This window comes from Scophthalmus maximus, chromosome 15 (assembly GCF_022379125.1).
Source record: "Scophthalmus maximus strain ysfricsl-2021 chromosome 15, ASM2237912v1, whole genome shotgun sequence".
Lineage (NCBI taxonomy): Eukaryota > Metazoa > Chordata > Actinopteri > Pleuronectiformes > Scophthalmidae > Scophthalmus > Scophthalmus maximus.
This window is the reverse complement of record NC_061529.1, coordinates 4,070,983-4,085,873: the sequence shown is the minus strand read 5'-3', so window position 1 is coordinate 4,085,873 and position 14,891 is coordinate 4,070,983. Positions and strand designations below refer to the sequence as shown.

Sequence of the window (14,891 nt, the reverse complement as noted above, 5' to 3'; positions counted from 1 at the left end):
CACACCCTCATTTCCTCCCCCTTCTCCCTTCTCCTCCCAACAGTCTTCAGGAGGCTCTCAGCCAGGCCTCCCAGCCTTCTACTTCCCAGGTGAAAGGTCAGCCATCCAGAACCCCGTCCCAGGTGACCGTGCTCAGCACAAGCACCTCCCTGCTGGCCAGGAACGGAAGCACACACCTGGAGGGTTCTCAGGACAAGGCCTCGACCGTCGGCGCTACCAGCTTGCAGGACGACTTTGGTAGGGAGCGCACGGAGAGCTGAGATGTTAAGATTAAGGAATGTCTCGCAGAGGAGAGCGTCACTAGTCGTTAAGCGGATCCTCGTGGCCGATCCGGATGTCTTTGTCATGCGGTGTCGTACTGGTTTTAAATGCTTTGGCTTCGATGGTTTGGAATCGCTTGAAGAGAGCTGGTCACAGATACGACTGTTGCCGTCTGTCCCAGCAGATCACTGTTGTCCACGGTCGGTGGATTGTTGCCATGAGTCAAAGCCGAGCCCAATTATCCGTGCTCCATTTATCCCCGTCTGTGATAACGTGTCTGTCGGACGAGGACGTTACCTATTGGTCACAGCGTTCTCACTCCCAGCGCTGACACCACAGGGTCGATCGCTGCCGGACGAATTCACAGAAACATGTTTTGTTGATATCTCTGAAGAGCTGTGTGATGTCCTTCCTCTGAACCAGTGGTAAACAGATTACTACTCCTACTCACAATTTCAGCCGGAGCGGATTCTTGTGTTGACACACTTGGTGGTCTCTGTATGGTCTCTGCTTGTAATCTCAGAGCGTTTTTTTAATAGTTCTTTTCTCTCTGCGTATGACTTAACTTCTTCGGCACAGAGTCCAAGTTTACATGCACCGCTGATGAGAACATGGCTTTTTTTTAACGCCTGTCCCCAGTTGCCTAAAAACATCATTTGAAAATATTTTCCTTTTGTTGATCTCTGAAGATTTCCTGCATTGCACAGTGGGTCGTGCCTGATCAAATATCCTTAGATAAATACAAGTGCTTTAATAAATTTCCCAAAAGTCATATTTTCTGTTGTTGAACAATTCTTCTTAGGAACGAAAAATATGAGAACAACCCTCCAAATTACAGAAATGCACCAAAAATAATATTTTGTTATGGAAACTTTGGATGTTTTGTTTTTTTGACCATGTCTTCTTGACACATGTTATTTCAGACTGGACAATATTCACTTGGCTGTGCAACATATTTTGTATTGACTTATCATGCATCTGAAAATGTCTTTCCAAATCATTCTGTAATAACTATATTATTAAAAACACAAACAATATAAATAGTTTGGATTGAAATCAAGGTTCCATTGACCTGAGTGCGAATGGTGTTACCATAGCAACATTTCTTGTATCCCCAGCTGTTTTTGAAATTACAGGAATTGATTTCTTAATATGAAATGTGTTTGGCGTTCTCCTGAACGATTGCACATCTGGTCGAGATAGTTCACTTCAGTTGACACTGTGAGTCTAATATGAAATAAGTTGAGTGTTTTTGTCTTCATTTAGTTGTTGAGCCTCGTGTCGTCTACGTTTGACTGACACTTTCTTACCTCATGAGAGGATAAAGGGGAATAAATCTCCACATAATCAACAGAAGCACAGTCGGGAACAAGGCGACTGCTCTCCAAGACGAGCAGGAAACGACCGACTTGCCTCTCTGGGAGAGGGCACATTCATTCAGTAATCCCATTGGCTCAAGCGAACACACTAATATCCCCCCAAAGCTCTCTAATTCCCCCGTTTGTAAACGTCCAGTTTAATGACATTATTCCAACAGACAAAGTGAAACTCTCTGCTCTTGTGTTCAGTGAACTGACCGTGCTTCTTTCTCTCTCTGTTGTGGTGTCTCTCCAGGAAAGCTCACTCCCTCCTTGTATGAGGCTGGTGGATGTGACATGTCCCTGGTCAACTTTGAACCTGCAACCAGACGAGCCTCCAATAACATATGGTTAGTGCCAAGATGATCATACACCTCTCGCTCCTTTTATTGAACAAGATGAGGGTTTATTTTTCTCTCGAACCCACAATAATTTGGTGATTTGTGGATTAAGAGAAAATGTGAAAACTATTTTAATAGCTGATTACTTGTTTGTCTCTTATTAGCTCTAGCTTCTCGGTTTCTTTGTCTCATGTGAAAGACAACTGGGTTTTCAACCATGAGTCTGGCAAAGCAGTTAACTTGAAAGATGTCACCTTAGACTTGAAGAAACTAACATTAGCATTTTCACTCTTTTATAGATCCAGTGATTAGTCTGTTAATCTAGAAAAGTATCATCAGAAAAAAATGATGATTACATTAATTCTGTTTTGCAGCCCTGAACCTCTCCTATTATTATTATTTTATATGCAGATGATACATAGCTGTTCCTTGCACTGATAGCGAGTGATCGACGTACGGTGGTGATCAATACCACTCATGCTCATCTTTTAACCAACAAACTCTTGCAGCTCAACAAATTGACAGTCTTACACATCCTCTGTCTTTAAATTTAAAGTAGATGCAAGAAATTAGGATGTCATCTAAAATTCAGTTTTAAGGTTTGATTAAAAAAAAAGAACAATTTTAGCTACTTAATTTTAGCTACTATCATTTGCCAATTTCTATAAAGAAATTGGCAAATGATAAAAAAATGTGCAACAATTTTTTGATTTCTTCTTTGATTGTCTTAAATTTGAATATTTTGCAAGTATTTGTATAGTCAGTACTGGCTCCATGACATGCACAAGATAATTTAATTTAAAAATAACAGACCACTACTGTACAAAAGCAAAGAAAATGGCCCACTGGCTATTTATTTTGAGGTCACTGTGATTTGACACAGTAAGTGCAGCAGATGCTTTTCTCTCATCTGTGTTCTCATTTGGTCTCATGCCCTGCAGGGACACTGACTCCCACCTCTCCAGTTCTACCTCAGTCCGCTTCTACCCTCATGACCTGGTGAGTACTCAGCCATTGAGCTGGTGTGTGTGTGTGTGTGTGTGTGTGTGTGTGTGTGTGTGTGTGTGTGTGTGTGTGTGTGTGTGTGTGTGTGTGTGTGTGTGTGTGTGTGTGTGTGTGTGTGTGTGTGTGTGTGTGTGTGTGTGTGTGTGTGTGTGTGTGTTTGTGTGTGTGTGTGTGTGTGTGTGTGTGTGTGCGCGCGCAGAGAAAGACAGATGACTGACGGACTGAAACAGTTCAAAAAAGCAAAGCATGTCTGCTTCACGTATTATTTTTAGCATTCATGCCCGTCAGTGTGAGCTGTTTTTTGGTTGTTGTCTCGGCCGTCGTTCCCTTCTCCCTTTTCTTTCCGTTTCTTCTTACTTACCTCAGGCCCCAAAAAAAATCATATTACACCAGTTTTTAAATCACTTCACTGGCTCCCAGTTCGAACTAAACTCATTTTAAGAATTACGTATTGGATTTCCAAGCCCTTAAAAGTCTGGCACCTACATACATATCTGATAATGTTGTTTTAACGAAAGTAAGATGCCTTGATCATCTGATTCTGGCTTTGTAACATTTTTGCCTTGAGAATGCAGATGGCCGGGAGTGGGTGGGGGTGGCAATGGTCCAGTCTTTATTCTGTATAACATCCAGAGTCAAATCCTGTTTAAAGTAACAATTGTGTTTGTATTGACTCTAAATGTTTTTATATGTCTCTGTTTCAATAAAATCATGTTAAATGCTTTGAGTTATGTGAGTATAAATACGTTTGAGTGATCGTGAGACAGATTTCCCTCCCTCAGATACGTCTGAACCGTCTGCTAACAATGGACCCAGAGCTGCTGGAGCAGCAGGATGGAAATCTGAGCCCGGAGCTCCAAGATGCGCCGTTGGCCCAGGACGACCCTGCAGCCACCTCTGCCGTCGGCAAAGCCAGGCAGTACTACCGCTTGTGGCTTCTCCCGTACCTGTGGGTCGGCCTGCACTTTGACCGGCTCACACTGCTGGCATTGTTTGACAGGTAAGGCTGCACAGCAAAGTCATCATCATCATCTTATTTTGATAAATTCTAACTAAACACCAGGTACCTTTGTGCTATGGTGCACGGGAAGATAACTGTTCCAGTGTGTCAAACTTCTATCTGTATGAGTGTGTAACTTGTCATTGTAAAGATGGCTGCTACATCTGCACAAGTGTATTTACTCCCATGTCTGATACCTGCGTGTACATGTGACAAAAACTGGGAGATACCATAACTTTTAAAAAATCCTACACACGCTACTTGTAATTAGCAAATGTAATTAGCGCTGTCCAAATTGTGATCAAATCTCTCATGTCGGATGTTACTACCAGGTCTGAAGATCTTTCCTCGGTGCATCTCCTCTGGAGTACCACAAGGTTCCATCCTAGGCCTCATTTAGTTCATATTTGTACGAAAGAAAAAAGAAATCTAAATAAATTAATACTAATAGGCATGCTGGTTGGTCATCATTTAACAAGAGCTTTTTTCATTCCTCATTTCTCTTTTTAAGGATTTTGGAGACCTTGTTTTTTATCGCTACTAGACATGGTCACCGTAATTCTGTGGGAGTCAGTCACTCAGTTCGCCGTGTCTCGTCTGCAGCTCATTCAGAATGCAGCTGCAAAGCGCCTCACTGAGAAGAAAGATCATATCTACGAGAGAAACACAGAATCGATTTGGAGATTCTGCTCGGTTTGATGGTCAGACCTCTTCAGTTCCTCTTCTGCCTTCAGACACACTGACCAATCACTCCACGCTCCAAGAATGGCTGATCTTGTTCATTGTTCACCCCAAACTCTGGAGCAGTCTGTCCTTCAAGATTCTGTCCTTTTATTCACATTTGTAAATCTTAACACCCGATTTAGAACATTTGAGTATTAACAGATGTTATAACAACCACATGATTGCTAATGTGCTGACTGTATCACTGAAGGAGTCTCTGTGCAATCTGACATTCCACACCTTGGAATGTTGTTTTTCCGATGATGTTTTTCAAACCCGTCCTGCTTGTATGCATCAGTGAAACTGGACTCTTGACTCTTCTTCGCTGTTGTCGCAGGAACCGCGAGGTTTTGGAGAACGTGCTGGCTGTGATGCTGGCTGTCCTGGTGGCCTTCCTGGGCTCAGTGCTGCTGGTCCAAGGCTTCTTCACCGACATCTGGGTCTTTCAGTTCTGCCTTGTCATTGCAAGTTGCCAGTATTCCTTATTAAAGGTGAATAGTTGAGTGAACGGCACAACTTTGTCAGACGTGACGTCAAGAAGTGAAACAGAGATCCATTGTACTGGCATGCTGAAACACATGACATCAGCTTTTCAAAGTTTTCTTTACCTTTTAAGGAATTTATTTTTAATGCTTAACTTCATCTGAGCCGTTTACAAGAAAGATGTAATATAGTTTTGTGTGTTTATCGACAGAGTGTCCAGCCAGACTCCTCTTCCCCTCGACATGTAAGTGATTACTGCTCATAATTAATTTGTCACCCTTGACACTTTTGGCACCTTGAAGTATTTAACATTTTGGGGTCATTTGGGGCTTAAAGTTGATTCATATTCTCTGAATAAATAATCATTAAAATTCCTGGAAAATGCATTTCAACACTTGACAAATGGGAGAATATATTTCCTTTCATCTGTAATACGACCCGTAGTTGTCTGTATGTGGGTTTTTTTTCCTTCTCTTCTCTGGTTCTTGAAAGGGATGTTGCTTTGCCCCCCCCCCCCCCCCCCCCCCCCCTCCCTTTTTGCATCAGTGGCCTGCTCTGAAACGGCGTCTTTTATTAATGCAGCTTCTACTCAGCTGCAGGCGCAAGCTTTAAATAGCTGGCCAGAGTTTAGACCGCAGCTCCGTGTTTGTATCCACATTTCTCTCCCCCGTCCTTCCGCCACCACCCCCTTGTGTCATCCCTCTTGCCTTCACCTCGTCTCACCTCGAGGACTCCGGCCTCTTTCACAACGTTGTTGACACATTTGAGAAATCCCCGTCTATTTAATGTGTTTGTCGGTGCGTAAACTGTTAGCACTCCCTTTGGTGAAAAAAGCAGGGCAGCTCACAGCCTCTTGGGGCTGAAGAAGTCTGCTCACAGCAGACGGGCATTCTTCATCTCTTGTGAAACCTTACACTTGATGCTATTTCTGTTTATACCTGTGTCCCTGTCCCCAGAGTACAAATGGCACTGGGACTACTCAATGAATTATTTATTTATGGATAAAGACTTATTAGAATGATAGTTTCAAGTGCTTGGTGGGAAAAGACTCCTTTGTTGTGGCAGCTCCAAAAATTAGGATTAGGATTAAAATAACTTTTTCTTACTTTAACATACAGGGTATGAGTTCTGAATACTGAGCTGCAGTGTGGACTAGAAAGTCCTTCTCCTCTTCTGAACCACTTATAACATCATGCGCTTCTCCCTGCAGGGCCATAATCGTATCATAGCCTACAGCCGGCCCGTCTACTTCTGCCTGTGCTGTGGCCTCATTTGGCTGCTCCACTACGGCAGTCTGCGGATCACCTCGTCCCGATTCACCCTGTACGGAGTCGCCCTCACCAGCTCCCTGATCCTCGCCTCGGCCAGGGACCTCGTCATAGGTGAGGCGGCGGCCGCCGAGTGTTGCTGTGGAGCAGCTGTCGTATTCATGTGCAAGGGATGTTATTTATAACAACAACAACCTTTTTTGAATAGCAGCTCTAAAACAGGGGGGGGAAACTATAAAATAACAAAAATAATTAAAACACTTAAAGAGCAAATATTTAGAACATTTCATTATTTAAAAAGATTGAATAATAATCACATCATTTTATGTTTAATGACACTTTCTATTCAAAATGCACTTTTAATATCTTTGTACTTTATAAAAATCTGTTCCTATTGTCACTGTAGCACTGATGCAACACAGTTTTGTTACCATGTATATTATATATTGTATATAAAGAGAATAAATAAAAATGTTATATTTCAGTAGCAAGACGTATGTCAGCAGGAAGACTGTTGTAGCTTTAGGGGGCTGACAGCAAATGCACAATCTCCTACATAACTTTGTTCAAGCAAGAGACTGATGAAACATAAGCAACATAACTATTCTCCTTTTAATTAACACAATCATCGAATGAAGGAATCCATAACTCCTACAATTTCGCTAGAGATCTGTGGTGTATCAATAAAAGATAGAAAAATTACAGATATTACAGTGAGCCACAATCTCTCTTTGACTTAGAGCAATGTTTATTTGTTCGGAGGATATTAACGCCGCCTTTCATCAAACCACAATCAACAACAATTGCTGCAGTTGCCCCTGGAGATGCAGCTGTGCACCAATATTACCCAAGAACAATTGTAGCTCACGGTCATATATACGCACTTGATTAAACACAGAGTCACGGTCATCTGTATCATCTGAAACCTGACGTCTGGAAAATTAAAGAATTTTAATATAAAGCAGTGTTTACTTTTATCCCACTGTCTCCGTGTGTGTGCGTTTCCCTGCAGTTTTCACTCTGTGTTTTCCCGTCATCTTCTTCGTGGGGCTGCTGCCACAAGTCAACACGTTCGTCATGTACCTCTTCGAGCAGCTGGACATCCATGTGTTCGGGGGCAACGGTGAGTGACTTGTAGAAGCACAACTTGGCTGCAGGGGTGACTCTGACCTCCACAGAATCACAGACACATTATATATACATCATGTTTCAAAAGTGCTGATCTGCATTCTGCCTGGCCCCCGGCGCCCGTCGGCTTCTGTGGTCTCATCACTGACAGCCTTTCTGTGCTCTCTGCAGCCTCTACAAGCCTTCTGTCAGCGCTGTACAGCATCCTGCGCAGCGTCGTCACCGTCGCTCTGCTCTACGGCTTCTGCTACGGAGCTCTGAAGGTGAGACTGATGGTCTAAATCTAATCAGGATATCATCTAACTGTCATAAAAAAAATGTTCTGGTGACAGAAATACAGTCTAATCCTACTGTAGAACTGTAATAAACAGCACTGTATTTTACAATCATAGCAGCGTTAAAAGTAAGGATGAAAAACAGAAGAACTCTGCAAACATGCCTCAGTGTTGCTGCTTTAATGAGGGAGAGAAAACTGTTGCCAAGAAAAGTCTTGGCAACGACAATGATCTGTTTTTTTCCTTTTAAATTCTTTTTTTTTCCTGCTGTTCTTTTGAATATTACCAACATTACACAGCTCTTCATTTAAAAACCTGCAGTATCTGCTAACCAGCAACTACTGCTTGAATGTAAATATATTAACTGTTCATGCAAACAACAATTCAGCTCAAGAACTTTAACTTCATGGTGGCGCTAGAACAAAGTCAGAGGGGTCACAGAAGTCATTGGGATACATCCCCTGGGAACCATGAATGTTTGTCCACTCTTTTGTGACAATCCATCTAGTTGTATGGTAGATACTTCAGTTTTGGACAGAGTTGAAAATACAATCTACAACACATCAGAATTATGTTTTTCTTCTCCAAAAACAGATTTTCTTCTTACAGGAAACATGATAAATGTATGGTGAAAATTTGTTCTATGGAGAAGCACAGTGATGCTCTGAAAAAACAACAACATATCATCACCATCTTCTCTCAGCGTGATAAATTCCTACATTCATTGAGTTTGTTGTCCTTCTCTGTCTTTCAGGAGACCTGGGAGCCGCATCACATCCCCGTGTTGTTCTCCGTCTTCTGCGGCCTCTTGGTGGCAGTGTCTTACCACCTGAGCCGACAGAGCAGCGACCCCTCTGTCCTCATGTAAGATTACATCCGTGCACAACAAACCTCAGTCTGATAACCTTTGAAGCATCTGGACGACATCCAATATTTTCCTTTTGCATGTATAAAACATTTCCAGCACTGATTTGCCATAGTGCTGAATCCACCTATCTGCCACTCAAGCAGGCAAAAACCAAAAAGTCTTTTCCATTAAGTGCTTGACCCCATGTCTGCCAGACAGAAATCCATATTAAAGATTAATAATCTGTGATTTTACAACTCAAACATACACCGCGGATTATCTCGGATGGGGTTTTTCTGGACATTTCAAAAATGCAGTTTTTGTTGAAACTTGCCTCACAAAGGCTGCAGTGTCAACAGGGAGTGTTTATATCATACATTCCCTCTGAAGAGATTAAAATCCCCCATGGGATATTCATGGTATTTGAACCAGCTAATATTTTTTTTATTTTGCTTCTTGCTTTTACAGCTCGCTGCTACAGTCCAAGGTTTTGCCCAATTTAAAAGACAAAAACCCAGAGGACCCTTTGTCCGAAGTACAGGACCCTCTGCCCGATAAGCTCAAAGCCTCAGTGGTGAGTTCACAGTCATTGATAATGTAATTAAAGAATTATATCTGGTTAAATACTAATACAAGAAGCGTCAGTTTGTTGAAGCTCATCCGATACCCGATGTTTCCTCTGATAGAACGAGCGTCTGCAGTCGGACCTGATCGTCTGCGTGGTCATCGCTGTCCTTTACTTTGCCATCCACGTCAGCACAGTGTTTATCGCACTGCAGGTAATAAGAAGTATTCTTTTATCATATTGTTTGTCAGCGGGATAACCCAAAGATACTCAGTGTTGTACAAGGAGTCATTTCCTCTGTCTCTGTGACCCTCAGCCTTTCCTCAGTTACGTCCTGTATGCCCTGCTGGGGACGGTGGGGCTGCTCACCCACTACCTGCTGCCTCAAGTCCGCAAGCAACTGCCCTGGTACTGCTTCTCTCACCCTCTGCTCAAAACTAAGGAGTACTACCAGTTTGAAGTCAGGGGTGAGTGCATCAGAAACGGAATCACTGCTTTGTCTCCAAATCTCAGTTAAAGAAACCTTAAAGCTGTTTCAATGTTTGTTTTTGTCAATATGAACAATGCAAATTAATGCAGATTGAAAATCTCAAAAGTGTTTTTCTTTCAGCCTTTGTTTTTTTTTTCTGTCTCTTCAATACAATGATTCTGACGAGACGTGTGATGATAACGCCATCTTCACCTGTGTCCGTCTTGTCAGATGCGGCTCACGTGATGTGGTTCGAAAAGCTCCACGTGTGGCTGCTGTTCGTGGAGAAGAACGTCCTCTATCCGCTCGTCATCCTCAACGAGCTGAGCGGCAGCGCCAGGGAGCTCGCCAGCCCAAAGAGGCTCGACACAGAGTGAGGACTCTTACCGTTTCCTAACATCGTATTCCTAATCTACTCTTGAATTTTCCCTAAATTGAATTGAATTTCTTCCCTCCAGGGTCGGCGCTCTGATGATCACAGTGGCGGGCCTGAAGCTGCTGCGGTCGTCTTACAGCAGTCCCACCTACCAGTACGTGACCATCCTCTTCACCATCCTCTTCTTCACCTTCGACTACCGTCACCTGTCTGAGACGCTGCTGCTCGACCTTTTCCTCATGTCTATTGTTTTCAGCAAGGTGAGAGTGGATTATTAATGAGCCATACAACCCCGTCCTAAAGTCTGTACAGGACACATTCCTATGTATTTTTGAACTTGTCAGGGCAAATTAACAGGATTTTTGATATGTAGTCTTTATCTGTGCAGTTGGTTTACTACATCTCATTTTGTTCTACCAATTCTTTGTTGTTGTTTCTTCAGTTGTGGGAGCTGTTCTACAAGCTGCACTTTGTCTACACCTACATCGCCCCCTGGCAGATCACATGGGGCTCAGCCTTCCATGCCTTTGCTCAGCCCTTTGCCGTGCCTCGTATCCTTCCTCTGCCGTCTTTTTTTTATCTCAATACATTACTGTACAGAGTGAGTCACCGGTTTCACAGGTACACCAGCACTTCCACTCGCAATTCCCACCTTTGTGAAGGTGATAATGACTCGTTTTTGTGTTGACATTGTTTCAGATAGGTGTTGATTTAGTGTATCTGAAGGTATTATTTTTTGTCAAGCTCTGTAAACCACAGGTAACTGGTACTACAATATGTAAAGCACAGCCTTCATACAATATTTCTCTAGTGATCCTTGACCTGAGCCCCCCCCTCCAGACTCTGCCATGCTGTTTGTCCAGGCTGTAGTGTCAGCAATCTTCTCCACCCCCCTCAACCCATTCCTGGGCAGTGCCATCTTCATTACTTCCTATGTCCGACCAGTCAAATTCTGGGAGAGAGACTACAAGTAAGGGGAAATCAAAATGAATACACTATTCCAAGTTCAAATCTAGTGCCGTTTTTTATGAATATGCTTCTGAAATGTCTCATTTTTGCAGTACCAAGAGAGTGGATCATTCAAACACTCGTCTGGCCTCTCAGCTGGACAGAAATCCAGGTGAGGACACAATGTTTTAGTTCATTTTCCCCTAAAGTTTCTGTTGACAACAGACAACTGTCAATCTTGGAAGTCCTAAGTGATCTGGAAAAAGCTTTAAGCCCTCAAGTGGTTTTAATAACTAAACATACATCATTGTAATCTTATTATCGTCTTTCTGTCCTTCTTCAGGCTCCGACGACAACAATCTGAACTCCATCTTTTACGAGCACCTCACCCGCTCCCTGCAGCACAGCCTGTGTGGAGACCTCCTCCTGGGCCGCTGGGGAAACTTCAGCACCGGGGACTGTTTCATCCTGGCCTCCGACTACCTGAACGCTCTGGTGCACCTCATCGAGATCGGCAACGGCCTCGTCACCTTTCAGCTTCGAGGGCTGGAGTTCAGAGGTGAGAACACGCGCACGCGTGACACCAGAACCCCCCCATTAACTTCCAAATAAATGCATGTGTGGTAGTCAGATATGTAGGTTGAAAATATTCAGGAACTGGAAAAGATGTAGCGGGGTCTTATCATCATTCATACTGTTTTTTCAAGCAGGTTATACCAAAGCCCATTCATTATTTGTAAAACATTAGACCCAGTTCTGTATTAAGAAAATGGACGAAATGAGGATTATTAACCAATTCCTCAGCGCTTTCCATTTGTGAAATGTCCAGTTGTGCTTTATCTTCTTGTTAAAAACAACCTGGTTTTGCCTTATCAGCATTTCTATGGTGCTGCTATATAACGAACCTGTGAGACGCTGTGAACGTTTTACAGAACTGGAGACGCTCCAAGCTCATGACACATCGTCAGCAGACCTGTCAGCAGTTTTGCACTTTTCAATTTAAATCTAAGTGTTTTGTTTTTGTGGTCAGGATGGAATTCAGTGAATTCAGACGAAGTTCAACCCTCTTTGAATTGGCCAGTTCTAACAAGGCACAGTATTAACCTGTTAAATCTCTACTCCTCAGGAACATACTGTCAGCAGAGGGAAGTGGAGGCCATCACCGAGGGGGTGGAGGAAGACGAAGGCTGCTGCTGCTGCGAGCCAGGCCACCTTCCTCACATCCTGTCCTTCAACGCCGCCTTCGGCCAGCGCTGGCTGTCCTGGGAGGTGTTGGTCACCAAATACGTGCTGGAGGGCTACAGCATAACTGACAACAGCGCTGCCTCCATGCTGCAGGTGTTCGACCTACGTCGCATCCTCACCACCTACTATGTCAAGGTCAGTGAAGTGTTGCTGGACTGTTTTTTTTAAATGCACAATCACATGGTTATTGGTGATGAAAATGCATCGTCGCTGTCTCTATAGGGTATTATCTACTACGTGATCGCTTCGCCCAAACTGGAAGAGTGGCTGGCCAATGAGACCATGAAAGACGGCCTGCGAGGATGCGGCGAGAGGAACTACGTGGACCTGGATCCCACCTTCAATCCCAACATCGACGAGGACTACGACCATCGGCTCGCGGGCATCTCCCGGGACAGTTTCTGCGGGGTCTACCTGGGCTGGATCCAATACTGCAATTCTCGAAGGGCCAAGGTAAACGCTGCATATATTGTTCCTCAAGTCCTATTATTATTGTCTTATTATAGATAGCACAATTGGATTATGGTAAAATATAATCCCCCATGTGATGTTTTTGACACCACTGGTCCAGATTTAAACATCAAAAGCTCCTCACAGCTGTTGGATCTTATCTCGTGTTGTTGTTTCCCAGAGGGGATGCAGTTAGTTCGTCATCCATTGTAAGATGACACGTTTTAATGAATGAAGAAATGTTACAAAAGTTTTCACTCATACTTGTTCATAGTCCTTAAAAAAAACAAGAGATTTGACTTTCATGAATTTTTCTCATCTCTGCTTTTCCCTTTTTTTCCGTAGCCCCTGGACAGTGACAGGGACTCAGCTCTGGTGCTGCTCTGCTTCGGCCTATGTGTGCTGGGAAGGAGAGCGCTGGGAACGGCGGCCCATCATATGTCCAGGTTATTTAGTATTCTTTCTTATAATAAGTCAACATTTTATCGTACATTCATATTTATAGAGAGGTCACCTGTGTAGGCCAGACAAGCATACATTAACCAGAACAGCAACAGGACTTCAACTTCTTGTAATATTCATACTTTTATTCATGTAATTTTTAACTTTTAAAGATTAAAAATGTATAGTTGGACATGCGTTCTCATACTCTAGTTACAGTGTTTTCTTTTTGTCTCTCCTTTCTGTCTCTGCCTTGGATCAACATTTTTTGTTACTGTAGTAACATCAAGTAACGGATGCTTGTACGTCTTTGCTCTTTCTTTCCATCACAGCAATCTGGAGTCGTTCCTTTATGGACTTCACGCATTATTCAAGGGAGACTTCCGCATCTCCTCGATTCGAGATGAGTGGATCTTCGCAGACATGGAACTGCTCAGGAAAGTTGTGGTGCCTGGAATCCGAATGTCTCTGAAACTGCACCAGGTGAGACCCTGCATGTGTTGTGTTGTCTCTACCACGTGACGTCACCTTTAACTTTGTTCTCGGGGATAAAACTTGATCCACTCTCTGTTAGGACCACTTCACTTCCCCGGACGAGTACGATGAGCCGGCGGTCCTTTTCGAGGCCATCTCCACCCACCAGCAGAACCTCGTCATCGCTCACGAGGGCGACCCGGCCTGGAGGAGCGCCGTGCTGTCCAACTCGCCGTCGCTGCTCGCCCTGCGCCACGTCCTCGACGAAGGCACCAACGAGTACAAAATCATCATGCTCAATCGACGATACCTTAGCTTCCGTGTCATCAAGGTGGGTGCCACGAAAAGATTTTTTTTAAATCCCCCAAAGTCTGATTCAATGATTGTCACGAGCTCTTACGATACAATATGTAATGTGAACTTAATCTCTTGTGCCGCAGGTGAATAAAGAATGTGTCCGAGGGCTCTGGGCAGGGCAGCAGCAGGAGTTGGTGTTCTTGAGAAACAGGAACCCGGAGCGTGGGAGCATCCAGAACGCAAAGCAGGCTCTACGTAACATGATCAACTCCTCCTGTGACCAGCCCATTGGTTATCCCATCTACGTCTCGCCGCTGACCACCTCCTACTGCAACTCACACCCCCAGCTCGGACACATCCTGGGGGGCCCCATCAGCATCGGGAACATCCGCAACTTTGTTGTCAGCACCTGGCACAGGTTTGTAATAGTCATTTTTTACTATTGATCAGTTCCCATTGTGTAAATCATTTACCTTTTCCTTTGATCCTTTGAGTCTGACTCAAGTTAAAAAACTATATTTTTATTTCCACCCCTTAGGTTAAGAAAAGGCTGTGGTGCAGGCTGTAACAGTGGAGGGAACATTGAGGATCCGGATGTGGGGGGGCTGTCCTGTGGCAGCGTGAATGGGAACGGGGGCGACTCCCAGCAGAGCTCAATGTCGCATGGTGGGACGTCTGGACCCGTCCCTCCTTACTCGTACCAGCCACATCCTCTGGGTAAGAACCACTAGTGACAAAAATTTTTTTTTTTCAAATTAATCTTTTTCAACTCTGTTTAACTGGCACACCTTAACATAAAGATTATTCAATACTGTGCAAAAGTTTTAGGCACAAAAAAGCAAAGTGACTTTTCTTATTTATCAATACACTTAACTCTACAAAATGGCACCAGTTCTCCTCAGTACACTTGCGCGAAGGATGAGAAAACACTAAGCTG

At 43.7% G+C, this 14,891-nt stretch overlaps 1 protein-coding gene across 4 annotated transcripts in view; it reads left to right on the top strand.

The window, feature by feature from the left end:
* The window catches only part of pcnx1 (pecanex 1), a 31,147-nt gene that overhangs the window by 12,443 nt on the left and 3,813 nt on the right, over positions 1-14,891 (top strand). Inside the window, exons 8-33 of one of the 4 annotated variants that reach the window (XM_035611388.2) lie at positions 44-237; positions 1,876-1,969; positions 2,902-2,959; positions 3,748-3,965; positions 5,026-5,179; positions 5,383-5,415; positions 6,382-6,553; positions 7,452-7,562; positions 7,739-7,830; positions 8,597-8,706; positions 9,158-9,263; positions 9,376-9,468; positions 9,571-9,721; positions 9,955-10,096; positions 10,182-10,359; positions 10,542-10,650; positions 10,940-11,069; positions 11,161-11,219; positions 11,391-11,606; positions 12,174-12,427; positions 12,515-12,745; positions 13,088-13,188; positions 13,516-13,666; positions 13,758-13,988; positions 14,098-14,372; positions 14,493-14,671. In XM_035611388.2, the coding sequence (XP_035467281.2) occupies positions 44-237; positions 1,876-1,969; positions 2,902-2,959; positions 3,748-3,965; positions 5,026-5,179; positions 5,383-5,415; positions 6,382-6,553; positions 7,452-7,562; positions 7,739-7,830; positions 8,597-8,706; positions 9,158-9,263; positions 9,376-9,468; positions 9,571-9,721; positions 9,955-10,096; positions 10,182-10,359; positions 10,542-10,650; positions 10,940-11,069; positions 11,161-11,219; positions 11,391-11,606; positions 12,174-12,427; positions 12,515-12,745; positions 13,088-13,188; positions 13,516-13,666; positions 13,758-13,988; positions 14,098-14,372; positions 14,493-14,671 (3,842 nt within the window). Of the gene's footprint in view, positions 1-43; positions 238-1,875; positions 1,970-2,901; positions 2,960-3,732; positions 3,966-5,025; positions 5,180-5,382; positions 5,416-6,381; positions 6,554-7,451; positions 7,563-7,738; positions 7,831-8,596; positions 8,707-9,157; positions 9,264-9,375; positions 9,469-9,570; positions 9,722-9,954; positions 10,097-10,181; positions 10,360-10,541; positions 10,651-10,939; positions 11,070-11,160; positions 11,220-11,390; positions 11,607-12,173; positions 12,428-12,514; positions 12,746-13,087; positions 13,189-13,515; positions 13,667-13,757; positions 13,989-14,097; positions 14,373-14,492; positions 14,672-14,891 lie in introns of all 4 variants that reach the window. The other 3 variants (XM_035611387.2, XM_035611390.2, XM_035611389.2) reach the window with 3 other exon arrangements.